Source organism: Chrysemys picta, chromosome 21, assembly GCF_011386835.1.
Source record: "Chrysemys picta bellii isolate R12L10 chromosome 21, ASM1138683v2, whole genome shotgun sequence".
In the NCBI taxonomy this organism is placed as follows: Eukaryota; Metazoa; Chordata; order Testudines; family Emydidae; genus Chrysemys; species Chrysemys picta.
The window spans coordinates 5,365,512-5,389,560 of record NC_088811.1 but is presented as its reverse complement, the minus strand read 5'-3'; the positions used below and the strand labels follow the sequence as shown (position 1 = coordinate 5,389,560).

The following is a 24,049-nucleotide window of genomic DNA, read 5'->3' as shown; positions in this document are numbered from 1 at the left end:
TTTCTTGTTTTAGTCATCTTTACATAAAATATATTGGGCTAATAATATTTATAGATCTGCCATTTTAAATGGTGTCAACACTTACATTTTCCTCTTTTTGTTCAAGTAACACATTTACTTAGTTCTTAAGAGTTCATTCAGTTGAATTATAGTTCAGGTGCTAGGATGAGACAAGTCCTTTGAATGCACTACATAGTGTAGCGGCAGCTTCAACAGATTCTTGCTATGGAACGCGTACAAAGGAACCCTTGTTTGCTTGTGCAGAATGAAAAAGCCGCTAGGAAACCCTGTACACCATTAATTAGATTCAGCCTGCTGTAATCTTGAAAAACGTCCTATGGTTTTTAACCAGCATTGTGGAAACCAGTGTTTTTTTTATAAAGTAAACTTGTTCAACTTAAAGTTTCATGCAAATTTGATTGAAAAATACTATATAACCGTAAGCCCTTATCAAATGCCAATCATGAACACTGTTGCTGCCAAGAAAAACCAAAAGCCCTGAGTTTAAGAAACTGCGTTACAATTTGCTGTTATAGTTTTTGTAGTTTCACTTCTGACTGTGCCTGCAAATCAGGGAGATATGTAAAGTAGTAGTTGTCTTTGTATTCATTTACCTACAGAATTATTGGAGGCACAAAATAAGTGGCTGGTTGACTCCCTTTCAACATCAAGCCCTAAAGGTGAATTAGACTTATCTATTAAAACTGTAAAAAAGGAATATACTTGTAATTGCAGATTTGAAATGTAGTTCCTTTGCTCAGCTGCTGTTTTTCTCTCAGTGGCAGCTCATGATCAATACCTTCTTCTTTACTGTTGTTGTAGGTAGGAGTAGCTTGCCCCCTATGCACTGAGATTTTAACGATGTTCAAACAATGAGTAGTATCCCAAGCCGGACAAGTCTAGAATATGGTTTCTTAAAAATAACAAAAACAAACACACACCACCTGTGCAGTGGTTGAGTGAACTGTTCTAAACTGTTTAAGCAGGCATTTTCTTAAACCACTTCTAAATATTTTCTTAGTGTTAAGTTCTATGTCTTCATCAATTATGGCTGAAAAACCTAGATCTTGACAGATACAAGAATAACTTTCTCGTACAGATTGCAACTGCCTTCTTTCTTGGCAGCATTATCCAAGTTCTACCATCAGTAATAGCTTGCTACATGTTTCTATATGTAATTAAATGTGTTGACAGTGATCTCTAAAGCTGCATATGCCTTGAGTCCTGGCTCAGGCCACCTTTCTCCCTTTGCTGTGTTGACAGTTAAGTTCAGGTGGGGTTTTCCTAGAAAGCCTTTGATATGAAAGGTGGGAGGGTAGGGACAGCGTATTCAGGGATTTCACGTCTCTCACTTATCCAGCAGAGTTGTCTTGTTCTTCTGCATATATCAGTACCTATCTCTTTCAGCCTTTCTGTGTATGTGAGGGGAAGGAACCTAACTGTGTGGGAGTTTTTAGGGAGAGGTTGTCCACAACTCTTGCTATATGTTGCCTATATGGCCAGGACCTCTGCAGTATAGTTATTTTAACAGAAGTGCTCTTAACTTAGTATAGATTCAAGATCTAATAAGGTATTTTCCAAGGCTTTTTCTTAACCTTTAGAAGCTTCAGTGAAAAGCTTATTTTTATGTAGTTTGTTATGCATGTCAAAGATTTGATGAATTCTGGATTTTTTCCCTCAGATAGCAAGTGAATAGCAATCTGAGTTGTACCTTTAGCTATCATGCAAGAGCAGAAAGATGAACCACAATGTTTAATTATGTTTTTCCTCCCAAACACTTTGTTTTTTAGATAATTGAATCACTAATGGTTTCTGGAAAAAAATCTTAAGCAGCAATGCTTTTGTAAACATCCGTCTTCATTTGCACTGTAAAATGTGTAATCAGCAGAGTTGATAGTGCCTATTGCCAAAAGGGACGGGTTCTGGGTAGGAGTGTGATGTTTACTAATCTTGTATTTTGGGCAATGGAAGATACCACTGCAGTCTGTGTATATATAATGAATTAATATAAATTCTTCATGATTATTACAGGAAGTGTCCATTACTGAACTTGTTCCTACAACTGTACATTCAGTGAGCTATTTTAAAACTTAGTGTATACAAAAGCATTTTGTATGCTGTGTAACAAATTGTTTAAAAAAATCTAATTTAAATTGCTAGACTACTTTAAATGTGACAATAGGGATCTGACAGTATTTTCCTGCAGCAGTGAGAAACAACAAACTAAGTGGTACATAAATGAACCTGATCTTCAGCACTCTTCACTGTAGTGTTCAATTTACAACAGCAGTTACATGTGCAAGGTGTACTCATGTTCTATTGGAATTTGAGTTTAAATTGAAGCGGAGAAGTTTCTTACTGTTAACCCTAATTATGCTGTAAAAATAGAATGGTGCTATTAGGATTCATATTTCTTATGAGAATTTCCACTGCAGTTAGTCATAACTTTAATTTCTTCTACTCTAAGCATATGCACACATACTATTTCCACCTGAAGCTTCAGCAGGGATTGTTGTAGTTTTAGGAGAGCAGGAAGGGAGCAAGGACCCAACATTTATATGCAAGTCTTAATCCTAAAACTTCCATAATACTAAAAGCATGCCACGAAAGGTTGTTTGGATTTAAGTCCTCCCACAGTGTTTGCAACTAACTGCAAGAGCAATAGTCTACTTAATATCCTCATTCTATAGCCTCCTTATTGTTCAAAGTGAAATGCAAATAAACAGCATAAATAAGTTTAGAGCACTTGCTCTAAGCAATTTTTAGGAATAATGTTTAACATGGCAGGTCAAGGTCTGAGGTACAAGAGCAGGCAGAGAAGGTGGTAGACCGAAGTACTTCAAGTTTATTTTGTAACAGGAATGAGAAGATCACCTTTGTACAAGCAGTAAAAACAGTTATCTTTTATAAAAAGATTTAGGCTCAAAATAAAGTCTTGCTCATGGATTAAGCCAAACTGTATTATGGCTGCTTTGGCTGATAAGGATAGAGAAGCCTAGGATCTTGTCAGGGGCAACAGTAGTGGCTTGATACAGTTATCGATAATGCCGCAGATAGATCAGTTTCTGAGGATGAAATTTCTCTCTGCATAATGGACACTCTGCCTACAAAAGGGAAAGATTAAGTTACCAAGTGTTAATAAGCCAAAAAAAAAATTAAACATGAGCACATTGGAGGAATCTAGACAAAGGAATGAGTAGCCCTACCTAATTCTAAACACTAATCTTTCCTTCTGTCTAGTTTTTAGGGCAAGGTTAACTGTATAAAGCACTATCCTCTATTCAAATTAACTGCACCTAATTTAAATGACAATGTTTTATTAGTATAGGACATGACCTTACTAAGCTTTATAATGCATGGTTAATGAACAAGCTGTACATTAGTGGCCCCTCAAGGTGAACCTTTATTAGCTGTGTAGACAATAAAATCCTCTTCAGATATTGCTACAAGGAAGAACACATGCGGGAGAACTTACTTGGTTCAGGCAGTAAGTGTCACATTAAATGAAAATGCTCAAAAGGGTGACTAGTGTTAAATGCCTTCTTCTGAGAACTTAAAACCAAAGTCAAGCCACTGGTGAGGGTAGAAGATGTACACAATTCTCAGAGGGGAGATAAATGAAGGTTCAACGTGGAAGGGAAGACCACCTAGATTAGGTGAGAGGCCAGTGGTTTACGCAAGTGCTCCAGCTGACTCATAGCTATAGCAGAGAGGACTGAAGTGAGCCTTTCTGTTGTATGAAATAGGAAAACCAGGGAAATCTATGTCAAATGAAAGACCCAATATATTACCCAAATAACAGTATTTTCCAACAAATTAAACCATATGTTGTCTTTTTTGGCTGTTCAGCTAGCTTGTAGGTCTCTAGTTCTCAGCTAGGCAGGATCACTTATCTACATTCTTTAGCTCCACAAGCATAAGAGATAAAAATACTTGTTATATTAAACAGGTTGCTGGTGCTTCATGAGCAATGAGATCTTAATTCAGCTATTCATATAAAGAAAATATTGCATGGGCACATGTTCATTAAAGAGACCTAGTTAACTAGAAAGCAGTTTACTCATTCTGAAGTGAAAAATTTTGCTCCATTATTTCAGTTACTATAAAAGGCAGCTTTCAGGTCACAAGGTAAATATGTAGTTGCTGGTGATGATAAATGAAAGCTATTACTAAAATATTAAAGCAAAATAAAGTTAGGATTCTCTCAGTAACGCTTCCTAATAGTTGCATTAACTCAGCCACAATGCATATACTGTAAGCATACAGTAAAATAGCTCAACAAGGAGTAGGGTGTACATGTGCAATACAAATGAGTTAGAAAATGTAAAAGTTCTTATAGCAACATTGAGGGTTTTTGCATCCCTAAATTACCCACTACTGTATTTAAGCACTGGCTGCTATGTAAATGTAGTTAGTTTACAGCAGTGGCTCTCAACCTTTTGTACTGGTCACCCCTTTCACATAACAAGCCTCTGAGTGTGATCCCCCCTTATAAATTAAAAACACTTTTTTATACATTTAACACCATTATAAATGCTCGAGGCAAAGCAGGGTTTGGGGTGGAGGCTGACAGCTCATGACCCCCCCCCCCCATGTAATCAACCTTGTGACCCTCTGAGGGGTCCTGACCCCCAGTTTGAGAAACCCTGCTTTACAGGTTTGGGCTTTTAAAAAACAAATTGCTGTGGAGTTGTATTTAAATGGTTGCCAACTACAGAGGCAAAAAACTTACAGAAGCTACGGTACAAGCAGGTGAAGATGAAAGAAAATGGAGTGTTCCAATATAAAACTACAGAAAGCACTAACCCATGACCCTGCAGGTTCTATAACAGCCCTAAATGATCTGTCAGTTGAGGTTACATGCATGTGAGTACTACCGCCTGCTGAGGCAGATTGCTCCTACAGTGTTAGGCCAGATTCCTGTCCCTTTAAGATGAAGAATTTTTGTGCCATCTACAAGCTCCTTCAGTGAGCAGAACAGGCCTCTGGGAAGTCCATCAAAAGCAGTAGCTCAAGTAGGCTACTATTGCACCACTCTGGCTTGCCCTCCAAGACTAAGATCACTAACTCCAGAATTGAAATGGCCACTTGACTACAAACGAATTCCCTCCTATACACTAAAATACCTTCCTCCTAGCACATGATGTTCAAGATAATTTTATCTGTAGCTATACATGAACTCAGACTTCTATCCTATTCACTTAAATCTTCCAAGAATGCTCTCAAGTAACCCACAACCAGACATTGTTCAGTGTGTTATAAACCAGTTTACTTATTCAGAATCTTACAATGTAGAGCTATTGATGTTTTAGTTTTTCAATCAGTGATGCACTCAGAAGGCCAGTAGAGAAAGTTAATGTGCCATATATTAGCCAGACTGCTCGAACCATCTGAACATTCCAGGCTTATTGCTATTGTTTGAGATCCATCTGTCATCTTGGGATTTCACTCAGATCTGGTCTTACAAGTGCCATACATTCTTTTTGCCATTTAAAAAGAAGAAAATACTTTCTAATGCACTAAGCTGCAAAATTTTAAAGAGACTGATCCTTAGCTAATAGCCAGTGTGAGAGAGCCATCTTGCATGAACTTTCCTTTGCCTAGACTATTTAGTACATGTTTACTACTCAATAGCTATCACTTTTGCTAGGCTACTGAGCTCAGACACTAAAGCCACAATTAGTGCTGGCACAAGGGAAACATTTGCAGACTCAAGAGACATTAACAACCTATGGCAGAATTACTGTAAGCATCCATGGAAGTGCTGAAGTTTGCATACTGTTTGCTCTCAAGATAGAAAAGCTTAGTTATCTTCTAACCTTTCCTGGTTAAGAAGTCAAGAGGGTGAGGGGGATGAGAGGCTGACCAAGTCTAGAGTAGTCTGGAATCACTTAACTTCCAAAAATTTGGTAATACACAAATTTGATCAGAAATACTTTAAATTTATTTACTTGATTCAAAGTAGATTGTAACATGGACTTCAAACCTAAGGAGGCATTTGTCAGACCTATTTCAGCATGAAATACTACTCACTAAGCTGTCTAGGGAAAGATGCTAGTCTATAGTATGCCTTGTAGAAAGCATGTCTTTGCCTTTTGATCTAAAAGGGCCTCTAATGTGCCACCTACCATCAGGTGTGTGGATATCTAGATCTTTGTATTTACAGCTGATTGAAGGTGCAAAGTAGAAGTCCTCTGAACAAGTTTTGGTGTTTGGGTTTCACTCTCCATTTTGGACTCTAGGTGTATGATACTGAAATTGCCAGTAGGCTATTGAGTGTGAACTTGGCATCTAGGAATTTCACCAGCCTCTAACATCAAGTAGGAGAGCTTAGTCTTGTAGGTAGTGAAGTGTTGGATGTACAGTAAAAGCTAACTCAGTTGCAGGAAAAGAGGGGGTATACAGATGAGTTACCATTTTTCTGTTTTGCAAGAGTTGCTCATGTTTATGTGGTGCACAGTCATAGAAGGGTTTAATAAGGTTTGAAAAGGAATGCACAATCAATCTGATTCATGATACCATACTGGACCACACTGAGGGTTAAACTTTCATCTTCTGTAAGCAGGTACAGCTCCTGTGGTATCTATGGATGGCACCTGCTTACAGCTGGGCTGAATTGGGCTTTTTGAGTCAGAAGTGCTAGCATTTAGAGGTACTTCTTACATAATCATCACTCTTAACCCCAGAAAGAAGTGCTCAGTCAAATACCTGGGCCTGGAAGGTATACTTTCCTATGTGATCAACTTAACTGCAGCGCTGCATTTTCCACCAGCTCTTATGCTCTGGCAGCTCATTACTTGTAGTGTGCGTACAGAGGGGGTGGGAGATAATTGTATTCCCCTTCTGATAAGACAGGGAAACTGGTTAGGAAAAATGTACATCTGGGTTAATAGCTCTTCTAAAGTGCCCATCCAATATGATATACAAATAATGAGCCCTACTCAGGGATCTCACTTTTCTGAATGGTCAATACTGTGGGACAAAATGAAAAAACATACAACCTGTTACCCACACAAAATCACCAAACAGGTTTTCCAGTTTGGAAAAGGGTTAAAAACAGACTATGGCTAGTATGTAATAGTTTATAAACTATTCTTGGAGCCTGGGAAAAATACTGTTTAACTGACAAAATCAGGAGGGTGGGACCCTCCTGCATAGAGATAGTGTTAACTTTATAACACGTGTCTGCTATCTAAGGCCTGATCTACATCTCAAACTTAAGTCAACCTAACTTTCTATAGTGCTCAAGACTGAAGTTTCACTGGTTGACTTAAGGGCCACTATAGACAGCTCAGTTGACGGAAGGATTCTTCCATCAACCTAGCTACTGCCTCTCAAGAGTGCAGCAATAGAAAAATCCCTTCTGTTGTTGTAGTAAGCATCTATACTAAAGTGGTACAGCTATGCCACTGTATCTCTTGTAGTGCAGACATGCCCTAAAATCTCTGAGACAAGCTGCCCTGTGGATAAATGCATTTCCCTAGACCCATGAAAATACACATTATTTAAGCTACTATGGACTTAACTGATATATTGACTTGTTCATCAACTTGGAAGCACTTGTAGAACAAAGTTTATTTTCCAAATGTTTTAATAAGACATTTTTAATTTGTAAATACCACCCTATGATTCATTTACTGGAAGCTTTGCTTTTCATGAAGAAGCTTACCACCATCCCATGAAAAAAAGCCACAGCACGGAAAATTAATCCATAGCAAAATGCAACCATTTAGGTCATTAAAAGTAGGAGAGATAGAACAAAAATTTTGTGGCCCATGAAGAAGGGTTAACAGGCTGAGTCCAGGATGGAGGTGTTAGCTGTGCCCTACACCACTCCTGGGCTTTTCCAGTTGTACTTATATGGTGGTTTAATATGGACAAATGCTCACTGGGCTCCAGGAAAATACTCAGTTTATTTTCTTGGTTCACTTAAATCATGATTGGAACTCACATCTCCAGATGTAAGTAATGACTAATCCCATAATTTATCAAAGTTCACAACTTCAATGAAGTTCAACAGCATTTCTGAGTTTGCATAGCCAGAGTGGTGCTGTAAACAAACACTCAGGTCCTTTTTCCCTCATTACTGTAATGCAGAGAACATTTACACATTTGTTTACAGCTCAAGTCAACTGGTCACCTTGGCAAGCACAGGCCACTCCAAAATGTGGATAGGGATTTTGAGTCTCTTAACTACTAAGGGAAGGTTAGTTTACTACTGAATCTGAAAATTATTCCAGAATAATCATGCAATAGTTCTTCCACATTTTCAAAGTCAACTCCTTCCCACTTACTTTGGTGTTACACCATTCTGTGATGCATTCCCAACAGAACAGGTGGCCACAGGGAGTGGCTGTTGCATGCCTACGTTTTTCCAAGCACAATGTGCATCGGGAACTGCGTACAACAGATTTTTCCTCAGTCTGATTTCTGATTGAATAATAAATATACAGTTAAACTAAAATGTAACAGCCAGAATACGTAAAACACTCCTACTGATATAATGTATGGAAACAAATCCACTTATGCTCAAGAGTTATACACGTTCCCCTCATTAAGAACGTTTCAGAAATGTCAGTGATACTGACATAGAATGAGGTATGAGGAACACAGCCTGAGTTGCCCAAGACAACCTGGACCATAATTCATGCTATGCTTCTAGTGAAGGGGACAAGGAACAGGAGCACTAGTGTCAAGGCAACATTTTTCTTATTTGAATGTGAAGTTATTTGAAAACTTAAAAATAGTCTATGAAAAGGCAATTATCTGCTAAAATTGAAGTTTGAGAAAAGTGACAGAGATACAATTTTGAAAACACCCTTTAGTCACACATTTCAAAGAAAAAAAAAAAAAAAAAAAAAGTAACAGCAGCACCTAAAAGAGCCCAGACACTGCACAGGTGAGTGAGAGTGGAGAAAAAGGGACAACACGACAGGCTGCCAGTGGTTGCCCTACATGAGTCCAGGGCCTGACAATAAGGGTCATGTGGAAAGGCCAGTGAGGTGGAAGTGTTGATGTACTGCTGCCTGTGCTGTAAGTATGCCTCAATCCTGCCCTGAAAAGCCCACCTCTGGTAGGAGGAGAGTAGTTCAGTCACCATAATCCATTTAATCCCTGGCATCAGCTGAGATTTTCAACAAAAGTGGACAATTAAAGCCAATTGGGAGGATGGATGGGTGTATGTGTTTAAATCTACACGGTTTTAAAACCTGTAGCAGCGAGTCTCAGACTGACTCTACAGCCTTGTGCTGCAGCACGAAGAACAGCGGTGTAGACATTCAGGCTTGGGCTAGATTTCGGGCTCTGATGCTAAGGGGGTGGAGTTGCAGAGCTATCTACACTGCTGGTTTTAGTGCCAGAGCTTGAGCCAGTCTGTAGCTATAGGCTCTGAGCCTTTCTGCCACGGGTTTTAAAATGCAGTATAGACATCTCCTACTGGCAAAATGTATCAGAGGGTGAGGACTCAGACCGACAACTTTTTTAGTCACATTAAGTTACAATATCACAAGCTTTTGGGGGCTGGGGCAGTCTGTCATATGTTTGCACAGTACCTAGCACAATGGTGTCCTATCTGGCTACTGTAATTGAACACATTCTCATTAGTGATAGAAGATGTATAGCAATTCTCTGCATAGCATCCGAAGAAGTCCCTTCCACCTACCCTATAGTATTTATGTTACCTTGGTGCTTAGCTGTGATTGGAGCTCCACCACAGAATTTCCCATTAGTTATAGATAAGAAGATTCCCACACAATTATTCCTGCTTCCACCCGCTTCCCAGCAAGTTAGGAACATCATACTTTGGATATGAGAGGTTGCGGTGTAGTTTCCACTCCTGTCTTGCCCTCTGCCTTTGTTGGAAGCTGTATATCTGAACACCAACTGTTAGTACAAGATGCAGCAGTGAAACTATCCCAAGAAGCTTGTAACTTGATCGAACGCTTTGGTCATCTCCACGCAATCCTGGAACACGAAGCTGCATAGTTCAGACAGGAAAAGAGAAACTAAATTACCATCCAAAAGGTCATGTTTTCATTAATGAGCCTCACCATGGATCTGCTAGTATCTCAGTTTTGACCACCTCCTCCCATAATCTTCCTGAAGACACAGTTTTACATTACATTAAGCCACTAGCTTGAAAAGTGCAGTTAAAAATGAGAACCTAAGACTGTATATATCAGATTTCCCATACAATAGAGTCACACCAGTTAGTTACCAATGCTTCCACACATACTAGCAGTGAATGCATGTGCCCCAAATATAGTTTTGGCTAGATTCACTTGTTTTCTAGAATTACATTAGGACCTGAACTGGTCTCTAATTAATCTAGATTTGTTGGCAGTGACCAATAAGGGGGAAGGGGGGAGACATGACCCTCTCTCATGAATTATTGAAAACTCTCTCTAAAATTATTAGGCACTGCCCAATTTACTGATCATCACAGGCCAAATTCTACATCCCTTTTACATTCAATACTGTTGCTGAAGCCAAAATACTACATTACGTTAAGAAAAGTGTCTTCAATCAACGAATTCTTTAACGTACATAAGATATTCCAGTGATCCTTTTAGAGATGTGATAGAAGAGGCCATTTATATAAAATACTGCCAGATGCAGCCTACGGAGCAGGGGGATGCATTGCTTGAGGACATACACAGTTTGTAAAAGGGTTTTCTTCTGCTGTTCTGTCAGCCTGCCAACTTGTTTCTGCACCCAGCTTCGTACCAAAGTCCTGCCACGTAGACCATTGCTTTGCAAGGTTCTAGATCCACCAGTTTCTGTCTGCAACTCATGTTCCAGATGGATTAATCCTTTGTCCAACAAATAAGGCAAAACAGTATGAAGAGAAATCAAAATGGCTCTTCGAAGCAGAGAAGGGATTCTCTTCTTGGAAGAATCAACTTGGACAATATTAACATATTCTTCACCAAGAGTTTGATAACCTGAAAGATAACATGGACAAAAGTAGAAGATGGGTAAGATGGATTCTTATTTTCATTACTGACATGCCCTGTTAAAACAGATGCCATGTTTAGGAGCGCCAAAGGTGGCTTAAATTTCAGTGCCAAATGATGTGATCATTACGTTTAAACTATAAATCTTTTATGGGCCCAATCCTGCAATTACTCAAACACCAAGCTTACTACCATAATGCATAATTCTTCATGGTACAGGCCCTGTTTTCAGAAAGCAGTCTTCCAATAGTGCTGGTGGGAGCAAGATAGTAAACGATGGGTTGTTTCACATGGATTTTAAATAAATGCTATATCTTAAACAAACCAAATATTTGAAGTTGTATTTACATTTAACAAAAAGAGGCATCTATAAAAATAACCAAACTTCTAGGACCCGCCCCCCCTTTACGTTTAACTACTGACAGCAACCCAGAACCATTAAATATTTGTAAGCAGGTAATTAACTCAGCCAACAAATAAATCACAGAAACAGAGTCCGTTTTCTCCACACCAGAACCATACCCTCAACCTTCCCCCCCAAAAAACCATGTACCTGTTGTTTACTCCCCCTACCCCCCAAACCATGTCAAATAAACTTTATGAACAATACCAGACAAAGTGGTGAGGCTGAAGTATGCTACATCAGAAAGAAGTTCAATCTCTTTCCTCCATTCCAACCATTTCTTAGTACCTAAAAGGTAAGATTAATAACAAAATTTATTCCAAAACCAGTTTGGATTTAAAACATTCCCCAGCAGTGATTATTGCCCAAACTTTGCAGCACTGTGCATCAGACAGACTACTCCATTTTCATTATCCAAACTAGGAGACACGGCAGACGGTGAGGAAGGGAGGTAGAAGATGAGGGAGGAGTTTGTTTTGTTTTTAGGTTTAATAACCTGAACAGCTGGGCAGTAACACAAGAATATGACCTTTGCCTTTTAAAGGAGCAAAATTCCACTTGCCAGGAATACTTTTAATAAACCCAGGAGTAAAGCTCTCAGCCTCTTACAGTGACTGTTAGGGCTAAGGGGAGCCATGGACTAGCTGGGGCTGGCTAGGCCTCAAACTTTGAAAGGGTTCAATAAACCTACCCGGGGTAGGGGAAGTAAACAACAGGTACAGCTCCAGAACTGCATTGTGCACAGGGACCAGGCCCCTGCACGCTCTTCTGACACACGAGCCCCCTCCCTTCTCTTCCCCCCCACTCCAGGCCACGCGAGCCCCCGCCCTTCTCTTCCCCCCCCTCCAGCCCACGCGAGCCCCCGCCCTTCTCTTCCCCCGCACTCCAGCCCACGCGAGCCCCCGCCCTTCTCTTCCCCCCCCACTCCAGCCCACGCGAGCCCCCGCCCTTCTCTTCCCCCCCCACTCCAGCCCACGCGAGCCCCCGCCCTTCTCTTCCCCCCCCACTCCAGCCCACGCGAGCCCCCGCCCTTCTCTTCCCCCCCACTCCAGCCCACGCGAGCCCCCGCCCTTCTCTTCCCCCCCCACTCCAGCCCACGCGAGCCCCCGCCCTTCTCTTCCCCCCCCACTCCAGCCCACGCGAGCCCCCGCCCTTCTCTTCCCCCCCCACTCCAGCCCACGCGAGCCCCCGCCCTTCTCTTCCCCCCCCACTGCAGCCCACGCGAGCCCCCGCCCTTCTCTTCCCCCCCCACTCCAGCCCACGCGAGCCCCCGCCCTTCTCTTCCCTCCCCCACTCCAGCCCACGCGAGCCCCCGCCCTTCTCTTCCCCCGCACTCCAGCCCACGCGAGCCCCCGCCCTTCTCTTCCCTCCTCCAACCCACGCGAGCCCCCGCCCTTCTCTTCCCCGCACTCCAGCCCACGCGAGCCCCCGCCCTTCCCTCCCCCCCAGTCCTAGCCCCTCACCCGCCAGCCCGTGCAGCGCTGCCCCAGCCCCGCTCCGCAAGCCGCTCCGATACAGCTCATCCTTCTGCCCGCAGCGCACCAGGTGCGCGGGCCCAGCCGGAGCCAGCGGCATCCTGAGCGGCGGGGGTGGGGGTGGGGATAGGAACGGGAAGAAACGTTCCCTCTCTCGGCCACCGTCCGCTGTACGTAGCGTCACGAAGATAACGTAGGCCACTAGCATATACGTAATACGCCTAGGTTGACGTAATAGGCTGGCTTCGCGAGGCGCAAGAGTTGTGCGTCATCACAGCACCTCCAAGATGGGAGGGGCGAGAGCCACTTAAAGGGGCAGAGCAGGCCTGGGGCCTCAGTGCTACCGCAACCAATACCGCACTCAGTACCCACAATTCCTCACGGCAGCCACCTTGCCCCTTCCCGCCAGAGCTCTATGGCAGTGTCCTGGGGGTGTTGCCATGGCGATGTCCCCTGGCATTGCCTACCCTGCCCATCCCCTGGGCTGCGTTGCAGAGACGCCCAGGCGCCCGCACACCATTCAGGATGGGCCCATGGTAAGGAGGCAGCAAGACCTCATGGATGGAGGACTGGGACTTGGGAGATCTGGCTTCTATTCCCAGCCTTGCCACTGGCCTGCTGGGTGACCTTGGGCAACTCCCTTCCCTTCCCCGTGCCTCAGTTCCTCCTTCTGTAAAATGGGGGTAATGGTACCGTCCTCCTTTGTAAAACACTTCGAGAGCAACTGATGGAAAGTGCTATAGAAGAGCTAGATATTATTATTATTTATTAACATGTGGTGTCTGGACCCTTTCCAAACGGGGCAATTTGGCTGTGGCAGAAGCCCAGTGATGCCAACTTAAAGTGTTAAAAAAGATGGGTTAGCCTCCCTCCCCCTAAAAAAAATCATGAAATTTGTTTCAATAATACACTTTGGGTTCTTTTCCCTTGTCTTCCAGTTTCTGAGCTTCTAGTAGAAGGTGCTTTCTTCAGGTTTTCAAGCTTTTCTCAGCAACCATGAGTAAGGCTATGAATTTGACATGGAAGTTTTTAATAAATTTCATGACAGAGATGTAGGGGGAAATAATTAATGACAGAAGGTTGCGGGTATTAGAAACTGAGCTCACCTTGCAGTGGTAGCTCCTGCCCCGACTCCCCATTCTGGGGGTTGTAACCTGGGGCACATGGTTGCAACCTGACTCAGGTTTGGCATCTCAATCTACAGAGGGTTGGGTGGGCCAAATCTGAGTGGTGCTGCAACCACATGTTCCAGGTTATGACATCTGGAGTGGGCCTGGGCCAGGCCCAGCCCTGAGGGACAGGAGCTACTGACACAGGGCAAACGTGAGTTGGGCTTGTCATGGACTTTATTCAAATTTATGATTCCTGTGAACACTGACTTTCATGCCAAAATTGGAGCCTAACCCATGAGGGGTAGTTGTTTATTTCCTTTCAAAATCTCACACACTCTCCTGATTCCAGGAGCTAGGGCTTTATAACAAAAAACACTGACTATCTCATGACTTGTAATAAAATTGCAAGAGTTGGCCACACTGAAAGTGTAGGTAGGAGCAATGCCCCCAGATGGGGTACAATTTTTGCATGGCTAGGACTGGCCGGCAAACAGGAACTTTTTTGTTGAAAAACTTGTCCCTTTTTTTCTGAACAAATATTGAAATGAAACTCAGTATTTGCTGACAATTTTTTTCATGGCCACAGAATTCACAGAGCTACAGAATTCACAAGAGCAAGCCTCTTACAGTGGGAACTGGCCAGGACCTCGAACCACAATTAGAAATTCTCTTATCAACAGTTGGCTTAACAGTGGTGCAGTTTTTCATCATCACACTGCAGGTGGGAAGCTTGCAGAGCACATATGCACACTGTGCATTGCTCAATGGTGTGATATTGGCATGACCAAATGTAGATCCATGCAGTTGCACAAGCATGTTCTTGTGTCCTTCATAAATAATTTCTTTCGGCTGTTGTGTGGACAAATTGTTTCCTGAGCCCAAGTCTCATTCATTGCGTATGAACTTTACATCTCTCTCTGTTTTGTGATGAAGAATTTTATATGAATTTCAATAAGTCACTTAAATCCTTCCTTATTATGTGTTTTTTAAGTCTCACTCATTCAGACTTGTGGCTTGGTCGCCCTGCACTCAACCTGGGCAATACTGCACATCTTCAGAACAGCTGCCAGAGCGGCACTGGCTATTAGCTCCTCACATTCACAAAGACTTGATTTACTGACAGACTTAAAGAAGAAAAAACTGAGGGGCTACTTGCCTGAAGCTATTTACTTCTGCTGGCAGGCAAATGATCCATCAGGAAAGCTCATTTCAGGACTCAGTTCACATGGATTGTTCCTCCACCCCGTCTACTGCTGCTCCACTCAACATTACTGCATTAAATGTGCAAGCAGCTAGAAGAAATGTACAATCTCTGAAGTGCTGGTGTACAATGATTCAGAGGCTGGGTTTGTGGTTTTACTTTAAAGATTAATTCCTGTGTAGCCAAAGGGATCCAGCCCTTGCAGAATATAGTGTTTCTCTCTGACCAGGATTCAGAGCTGTTTGTCTTCAGTAAATACGCATCTGCCATAGTGCAATGCCTGAACCATTTCTCTATGTGGATGATTCATTGATGAAAGGCAGCACTTGGAAAGAGACAGAAAGATGAATGAACATCAGTGTTACAATATTAAAATCACCAGCTTTGCTGATAAATTATCTTCCAAATCACACATAATCCCTGGTTTGCTTACTGTGGGGACTTGAATAACTGTGTTCTGCTAGACAGAGTCCAGTAAATCATGGTCACTATGATTTATTGGACTCTGCAGGGAAAATGTTAAACAAAAAAAACAGCCAGCCTCATGTTACACATTTTGAGGCTGATGGCAGTGTGGACAGTGTGATGTTTCTACAATGTGTATCTTACAATCAGGTTCTTTTTCACAAAGGAAACAAAATAGCAATATTTATTCTTTGAAAAACTCATAAACTACAATTATACTTCTTGAAACCTGATATAGCCGTTATTTGCCAAACTCTGTTCGTGCTTTTCTTCTGAACAGATTTTAAAATTGATTAAAATGAGATTATAACCTAATGTAAATGTTCCACTTTAAGATTCTGTATTTATTCCATCCGTGGTTCCACATCCATTTGGTGAATGGATAATTTACCAGTTGCAATTCAGGTTACAGTGAAACCTACTGTAATAGTTGCTTATCAAAATTCAAGGTTTTTTTGGGATACTGGAAGTAACAGCTCCTGCACACAGGCAGGACTCAAAGTTCTTACCAGTCCCCTCACCCCGATGTAATATCAAAACAAGGTGACAATTTGGCACTAAGATACAGTACCACCTGTTGGTGGAGGCACCATCCACGCTAATCACTACATTACACTATAATACACTATGGCTATGCTGCACACCTCTGGCAGAGGCACATAAGGTATATGTAGCTTCATGCCACAGTGAAAAGCAAGCTGTGACCACGGTGTGGTATGTAGCTACATGTGTCAGTGAAAGGCTCTTGCAGTGGGGAAAGGCTCCAATGGCTGCCTGCTGCTGGAGCCTTTTCCTAATGCCTCCCCTGCCACAGCCTTTCCACACTGTTGGAGCCTTTCCCTGCAGCAGGGAAAGACTCCAGCAGCGAGAAGACACTACACTGCTAAAAAGTAGCAGTGTAGATGGGGGAGGCATTGCTTGGATAGAGAGAGCAGTGTAAGGTACATACCCAAAGGGTTCAGGTGCCGTTTATACCGATGCAAGGGCGGCATGTAGTGTAAGTATTGTACATGCTGCCATAAGGAGTGTGCAGTGTACATGTATCCTAGTGAAGGTATTCTGTGGGAAAAATCATTTGGTTTAATTAATAATAATAATGAATTAACATCTTTAGATACCATCTTTCATCCTGAAGAATCTCAAAGCACTTTACAAACTGTGGCTTTATCTACACTTAAAACACTACAGCGGCACAGCTGCAGCTCAGTGGCTGTGCTGCTCTAGCGCGTCAGCGTAGACACTTCCTGTGCTGACAGGAGGGGTTCTCCCATTGGCATAGGCAATCTACCTCGCCGGGGGGCGGTAGTTAGCTCGATGCAGGGCTTAATATTTTACAGAGTATTTTCCAGAGCCCCCCACGCACCCCCAACATGCTAAAAAACACCAGGGGGTTTGAAAATATTTACCGGAGCTCTAGCGCTGTCTATGTGTGGACTTAGGTCAGCTTAACTACTTCGCTCAGGGCTGTGGATTTTTCTCATCCCTAAGCCATGTAGCAGGATCAACCTAATTTTCTAGAGACTAAATATATCTTCCTACTTTATTTTCCACTGCATGCATCCAATGAAGTGGGTTTTAGCCCACGAAAGCTTATGCTCAAATCAGTTTGTTAGTCTCTAAGGTGCCACAAGTACTCCTCGTTCCTTTTGCTGATGCCGACTAACATGGCTACCACTCTGAAACCTAATTTGCTAGTGTAGACCAGCCCTCAGGCTCCTTACAGCAAATACACATGGATTTGGCTTTACACTGAGTAGTCCTATAGTATTCAGTGGAAATACTTGTGTGTAAAATTAATTGCTTGTGTGTTTGCAGGACTGAGGCTTTAGCCAATTGAAACACAAAAGGTGCACAGTGATCACATTATTCACCACTGAAATGCAGCCACCCTTGGCATAGAAGGTGATAGCAATTTAACAGCTGATAGTTACAGTATCTAACTGGCCTAAATTGCTGTGTAGTGGATCTCACTGAAATTATATGGGGAATTTTAGGAAGCAGAATGTAATTACTCAGACTGGAATTCTGCCAAGACACTGGAGCTAACTCCCTAACTCTTACGGAAAGTGCCATGTTCACATTTCCAGGTTAATGTTTGAAAAGGTGCATCTGAAAATCTCTGTCACTGGCTATTTTTATACTGAATTGTTGGAAGGTGGGTTCCGAAACTGCAGGCTGTGCATAGCTGGTTGATCATGTCATCCTGGCTTGTTCTGCTTCTTTCCAACTGCTAAATCTAATTGAAGACTGGCAAAAAATATTTTAAATAGAAGGATCTTTGGGACAGTGCCTCTTGTAAAATACCATGCTATGGAACCCCAACTCTGACTGGGGTTCGTGCAACCATGAAGAACTTCTGTGTGCTACCACCAGACAAATCATAAGTAATAGTACTTTCCTAATATTCCCAATCTCACTATAAAGGTAAGGTCCACACTGAGAAAAAGTTTGAGAACCCCTTCTCTAAAAGAACAGTAGGTGGGGTACTTGCCTCAAATAATACAATATCTAGGTTGGTCAGTATTTGGCAAACCGCATGGCCTCTCTTCACTGCTCCTCCTGTACCAGAATAGATCCTTACTGAAGGAAAGAACCATCAGGCACTTATTATCTGAGCCTTTGCATTCTTGGCACGTCACTGCAGTACTGCTAACCCCAAACATTCAAAACAATGAGTCTGCACCCCAAAAACCCTGAGATTGGTTTAAAAATTATGATCCTTTTAAATAATACATCTGGGGTTCTTTTTATTTATGCTCTGGTTTCGGAGCCTTTAGGCTGCCCTCGTGTCACATTTCCAATTTTTGTCTGCAACCACGAAGGCTAGAAATGTAATTTTTTTTTTAAATGGAAGCTGAGACTCCCAGGCAATCTCCTGATATCAACAGCTGGGTTTTTAAGAAACACACCAAATATTTTGAGACTCGTAATAAAATCGTGAGACTTGGCAGCACCATAACAATAATTCCTAACATTTTAAACACTCGACAAACAATGTTCCAGATTCATCCCTGGTCTAGTTCTAGTGTGATGAATTTGGTCCCTCATCAATTTAATCCTCATACCATCTCTGAGAGGTGTATGTACCTTGTGCAATACTTTCCTCCAGCAACGAAAGGGTTAATTATCTCTTGACTCAGTTGCACATGGGTCGGTTAGAACACTAGGCGTCTAATGGGCCTAGGGACAGACACACAATGATAGGTTGTTAGCTAACATCCTAGCATTCAGTTGGGTCTGACTGAAGCTGGAGACTGCTATAATGACAGGCTGCCAGAGAAAGGGTCTGGGGGTTGCTTAGAGTGCTGTGTTTCTCTCTCCTAGTCCCTTTTTCTGTCTTATATAATATGTGCCATTTATTAAAGAAATCTTGAGTGAAAGCTGTTAGTGATCTTCGTAAAAGTAGGTGGGTTTCATTCACTCTCAGTTCGACAGATGGGGAGGCTGAGGCAGGGCTCCTAGTCATGACTATGGCTTCTAGATGCTACAGTAATACATATACTTAATTAAGTGACTTCCCCCCAAAGAATCAGTGAGAAAGCTGGAATTATGGCCCACGAATTCCAGGCTCCTACTCATTTGATCAGACTCTCAGAGACACATCTCTCCCAGATTCTATAAAACTGAGAAGAACTGCAGGCTGCTGAAGGGCATCTTTTCATCCCTTACTCAGAATTTTGCTTTTCTTGTGAATTGAAGTTGAGCTCACATAATATTAGGTAATTGTTGGTGAGTTTTTGCTTTTGGTCAGTGACCTTAATTCTTTTTAAAGATAGTACTCAAAAGAGTAGAGGGAGAGAAAGAAAAATGTACATAACAGCGGCATGAAGGCTGATATTTCTTACAGTCTATTATGTATTCATTAATTCAGCTCATAAGGGACTAAGCTTAATCTTCACACTTCTGCGTAAAGTGGCTAGCATTTAGCTGGTGCTATATCAAAAAAATGTATTTGACATTTTATATTATTACAGTGCCTAAAAGTCCCAGTCAGGAATATGCAGGTTGCTGTAGGTTTTGTGTGTGTGTATGTTTGGTGTGTTCTCTGCATCAGTCACTCAGCTTTAAGGGTGAACTCATTAATGTTTATTTCACTAATTGTGAAAATGTATGTTAACTGTAACATCATGCTCAGACCTAAGGACCTGATCTTCCAAAGACTTATATGGGTGCTTAACTTTATATGAGTGATCCCATCAGGTCAGTGGATTTAATCAAGTTAAGCTCATTTGTAAGCCTTTGAAGAATCAGGGCCCTTTCTAAGCAGTTTGGTACTTTACTAAATATAAATTGTGTACTCCAGTTAGAGTAATGTGAATCACCCATGTCTGAAGGGCAATTCCAGCACTTTTTTTTAAAGTGAGTTTATAACCCAGAATAGCTCCTTCATTAGGCTCAGACAGCTGCCACGTGTGCCCTTAAGAAACAATGATCTCTGGTTCAATTACAAATTCAACCATTGGCTTGTGCCTTCTGTGAGATCGCTGTGCTGCACTTACTGTAGGAGTGAACCTGAGCAAAACTTTTATTTCACATCAGATTCCTACAAAGTCATGTTTTTTACATGTTTAAACTGAGTTTCACTTTTGGGTTTGAGCCTCCTGTTTCACAGTCCTCCATAATCAATATTGTCTTGTAGGTGACAGGAGAAAAAGGAGCGGAGCAGCAGATCTTAAAAAGCAAATGAAGACGGTTATCTGAGAATTGTTTGGGCCACTTAGAAGTGGGATTGTTAAAGCACTTATAAAAATATACTGTATGCAACTTTTCCTGCACTGAGGCTAATGGAGGGCTGTAGCTCTTTTGCCATCTTTGATTTTTACTGGACCCATTCTTCTTAATTTGTTGACTTCCAGCATTGTGGACTGTTATACAGCTGCTGAGTTCCACCCTAGAAGAGGTTGTATTTGTGATGGGTGAAGTCTCTAGGGTATATAATAATACCTAAATGTTACAATGCTTTTCATCAGTAGATCTCAAAGTACTTTACAATGGAGGTCAATATCAATATTCCCATTTTACAGATGGGGAAACCGAGGCAGGGAGAGACAAAGTAACTTGCCCAAGGTCACCCAATAGTCCATTGGCAGAGCCAGGAATAGAACCTGTGGCTACTGAATACCAGTTCAGTGGCCAAATAGGCTAGATCTTGCTGCCATTGCAGGATTGGGCTATAGTTTATACAGTGTTTTGGAATCCTTACTGTATAAATGTAAGGCGATGATGTTATAAAGAATGTGAAGATCTGAGTATTGACAGTTTTACTTTAATATAAAAAAAACCTGTGCACTGAGAGAAAAACAGGATTAATCCATATCTGCAGTATAGGGGACTTGTTTAACCTCCCAGCTAATTAATATTTGTACTGTGCTCTAAAGAGATGAAGTTCTGTGTGAGGGCTAAGTACTGTAATTTTGTTACAAAATAAAGGATGGCATCATTCTAGAGCTGCCTAGGGGGCAGCATTGTCTTGTAATGTACTTTCCTAAGTTGCCTTAAAAATGAAAAATTGCTACAACAAATAGCCCATCACTTGAAATGCACACAACTTCCGAATGCTTCCTAAACCAAGACATGTTGGGGAATGTAACCAGGTGTAGCTTTTATATTGCATCAACAGTTTAAATATGGACAGGTTTGGGGAGGAGGACATTTAACAGAAATGTTTCCATTCCCTCATCTGTTCCTATCTTAAGATCTTCTCTTATGCAGAAAGGAATAAGAATGTGAATATTTTACAACTTTTAACACAAAAGGAAGATGCAATTGTTATGGGGGAATCTGGAGATTTCTTCCTAGAAATCATGGATCTGAGCCGTAGGAAGGAACTGAGGTCTCTATAACTTAGAGCCAGGTTGTGTGACTCCGTTGTACCATTGGTGAGCAGTTATTTGCATGACTAGTCCCCTTAGCTTCAGTGGGGGCTACTCATGCAAGTAACTCCTCCCCAGTGGGAGTAAGCAGTTAATGCCCTGACCCTTAGTTCATAAACCCAGTAAAAATGTACTAACAAACATGTGGTCACTCAGGTTGAAATATTAAGTGCTCAAATTTCAGAAAATATTTAAAGTTAAGGCAAACTTGCGTGCAGGTTGCAGGACGGGGCCACTAGTTAAGATGCGACATGGCGAGGTAACTGAATGGTCCTCTCAGAAGCACTTTAGTTACCCAGTTAATAAAAGAACATATCCTTGTGGGTTGCCTCCTGCTCTCCTGTCTATTTATTCTCTGCCTCATTTTGTTTCTTGCTGTCCTTCCTATCACAGTAGCCCCGACTCTCTCCGCTCTCATGAGAGGCTAGCAAAGGAATGGAAAAGCAGATTCTCTCTCTACCTCCCTGAGGGCAAATGACAGGCTGCAGGGGTCAATCCAAACTCCAGCTTGTTTTCCTCTCTGCTTATTTCTCATCACTGCTCTTTTCTTCTCTAGGAGAGCTGTGGGAGTGCAACTGTGCAGCTGTTCTTCTCTTGTAAAACTGGCCTTTCCAACAGAAAGGTCTACCAGTGTCAACTTACATACCGGTTTATAGGTATGGATTCATAGCCCCAGTGGGGCAAATAGCTTGGAATGTGATGGTTGACTTATCAATTGTGTTTGCCCCCTTCCCCCTCATTTGGAAAAATAATTACTTTGAAACAGAAGTCATTGTAATAAAATGGGTTAGTAATTAAGTGTCTTTTGGTAGCAATGTGAATGAATGGCACAAGTTAGTTCTGGTTCTAAAGTTATACAGGATTTGGCTTTGGTGTTCTGTTTGCAGTCTACTGACATGCAGTCATATCAATCTATATTTGCAAAGGTTATTGTCTTCTGATTCATATTTTGCATGCTGCGGAAGCTGATATTGGACCAAATTCTGCTCTCGGGTGCCCCATGTATCCCTGTGGACCTCACTGAGTTTCTATGGGGGCAACTGAGAACAGAATTTGGCCCAGTGTGTGTTGCAACATTGACAGGGTCTGGTGAAGTACACATTAGGAGACTGTAATTGGTCAAATTCCAGTCATCTCTGTGAGTGGGCTCATGTCCCAAACCCCCCCAGACTGATGGGTGACTGCAGGGCATAAATCTTGCACTCTGAACCCTACAGAGAAGGTTGGCTGGGGTGGGATTGGGAATACTGTCAGCATGTTTCCGGATCAGATGTCCAGTGACCTGCCTATCCCATGTGTCTCACAAATTCCTTCCCCTGGCAGGATTACACTGTGCGCTGGAAGATGTAGAATAGGGAGCGGTGGCTGATCTGAATATGGGCCCACATTAGTGCCACTTATGTGTGTCTAGGCCGGCATATATCTAGCATACTGTAGTGGGAATTGCAGTGAGAAAAGGCTGAAGCTAGAGTGAGATACATATACTGCCTTTACAAAAGATACTGAAGCATGTTGATTTTTCTTAGTTGCACACAGAATAGTTTACTCCTATTGCGCTAGAGGAAATAAAATGTGGTGTTGCACGTGAGACCTAGGGCTTGTCTACACTCCTGCTTAAGTGGTGTGAAAAAGCCACCCCCAATAGCTCCGCAAGGTACGTCGATCTAAGCGATGTCCACACCAGTGCTCAGTCGGCGAGAGAGGCTCTCCCGCTGACATAGCTTCCGCCTCTCATTAAGGTGGAGTAATTATGCTGATGGGAGAGCGCTCTTCCGTCAGCAGAACCTGTCTTCACCAGACATGCTACAGGGGCACAGCTGCATTGGTGATGTAGCGCGGTAGTATAAAGTAGCCCCTAGTACATTCCAAACATCAACTGCTGATCTGCTCGAAAGCAGCCTGGCTATTCTGAATATTACAGAATTGAAATTGCCACAGCAGATCACAGCCCTAGCCCATCATATATCCTCCCTCCAGCAGTGAAGATTGTCTGATGCTGCAGTGGAAGGTGAAAACCCCTTGAATGCACTTGGCTAATTGTTTTGTATTATGTGTGGCGGGGGGAACAGTTCCTTCCTGACCTGCAAGGTGATCATTTTATGCCTGGAAGCATACGAGTGATTTTGTTAACCCTCCCTTTGCACTTACTCTGTAACTGCAAATATTGATCAGAAAACTATTTAGACCCTCTAAAATTCTACCACAGTATAGGACTCAAAATTGTCAAGACTGAAACTCTTTGCAGACCTGATCACTGCTATTACCTACAACAGACACGATAAGGGATTTATTCCACTAGCAACTATACAAGGAAGTCCTAAATGTAAAACAAATGCAGAATACGCTAATGATTAACTTGTTCTCCCATGTGTTGCCTGAGTGTGCATTATTAAATATGGTTTTATCTCCATGGGCTTGTTAATGTGGAAGAGGCTTGGAGTGCAATATTCAAACATGGCAACAAACAGATGTTTCAATTTCCAACCTGAAGAACAGGTTCCCCTGATATAAAAGGGGCTTAACGTCTGTCCAAGACTGTTACCACCCTCTGCTTCCCTTTGCCTC

General features: G+C 42.1%; 1 protein-coding gene across 2 annotated transcripts; it reads right to left on the bottom strand.

The window, feature by feature from the left end:
- Positions 1-2,825: 2,825 nt before the first annotated feature.
- On the bottom strand, positions 2,826-13,056 carry PEX10 (peroxisomal biogenesis factor 10). 2 transcript variants are annotated; one of them, XM_005292757.4, is made up of 6 exons: positions 12,822-13,056; positions 11,566-11,646; positions 10,546-10,943; positions 9,801-9,976; positions 8,295-8,430; positions 2,826-3,104 (listed from the first exon to the last, which is right to left on the bottom strand). In XM_005292757.4, the coding sequence occupies exons 1-6, from the start codon at positions 13,039-13,041 to the stop codon at positions 3,036-3,038; spliced, it is 1,080 nt and encodes a 359-aa protein (XP_005292814.3). In that variant the 5' UTR covers positions 13,042-13,056; the 3' UTR covers positions 2,826-3,035. The 2 variants fall into 2 exon arrangements, with proteins under 2 accessions (XP_005292814.3, XP_042710008.2); XM_042854074.2 differs by lacking the exon at positions 11,566-11,646.
- Positions 13,057-24,049: the final 10,993 nt, after the last annotated feature.

Excerpts from the sequence above, each read along its gene's own strand:
- PEX10 (XM_005292757.4), bottom strand. The coding sequence starts at position 13,041 with ATGCTAGTGGCCTACGTTATCTTCGTGACGCTACGTACAGCGGACGGT. Across the intron at positions 10,944-11,565 it reads CAGCCTCACCACTTTGTCTG|GTTATCAAACTCTTGGTGAA; the intron begins GTATTGTTCATA and ends GTTATCTTTCAG. Across the intron at positions 3,105-8,294 it reads CAGAATGGTGTAACACCAAA|GCAGAGTGTCCATTATGCAG; the intron begins GTAAGTGGGAAG and ends TCCCTTTTGTAG.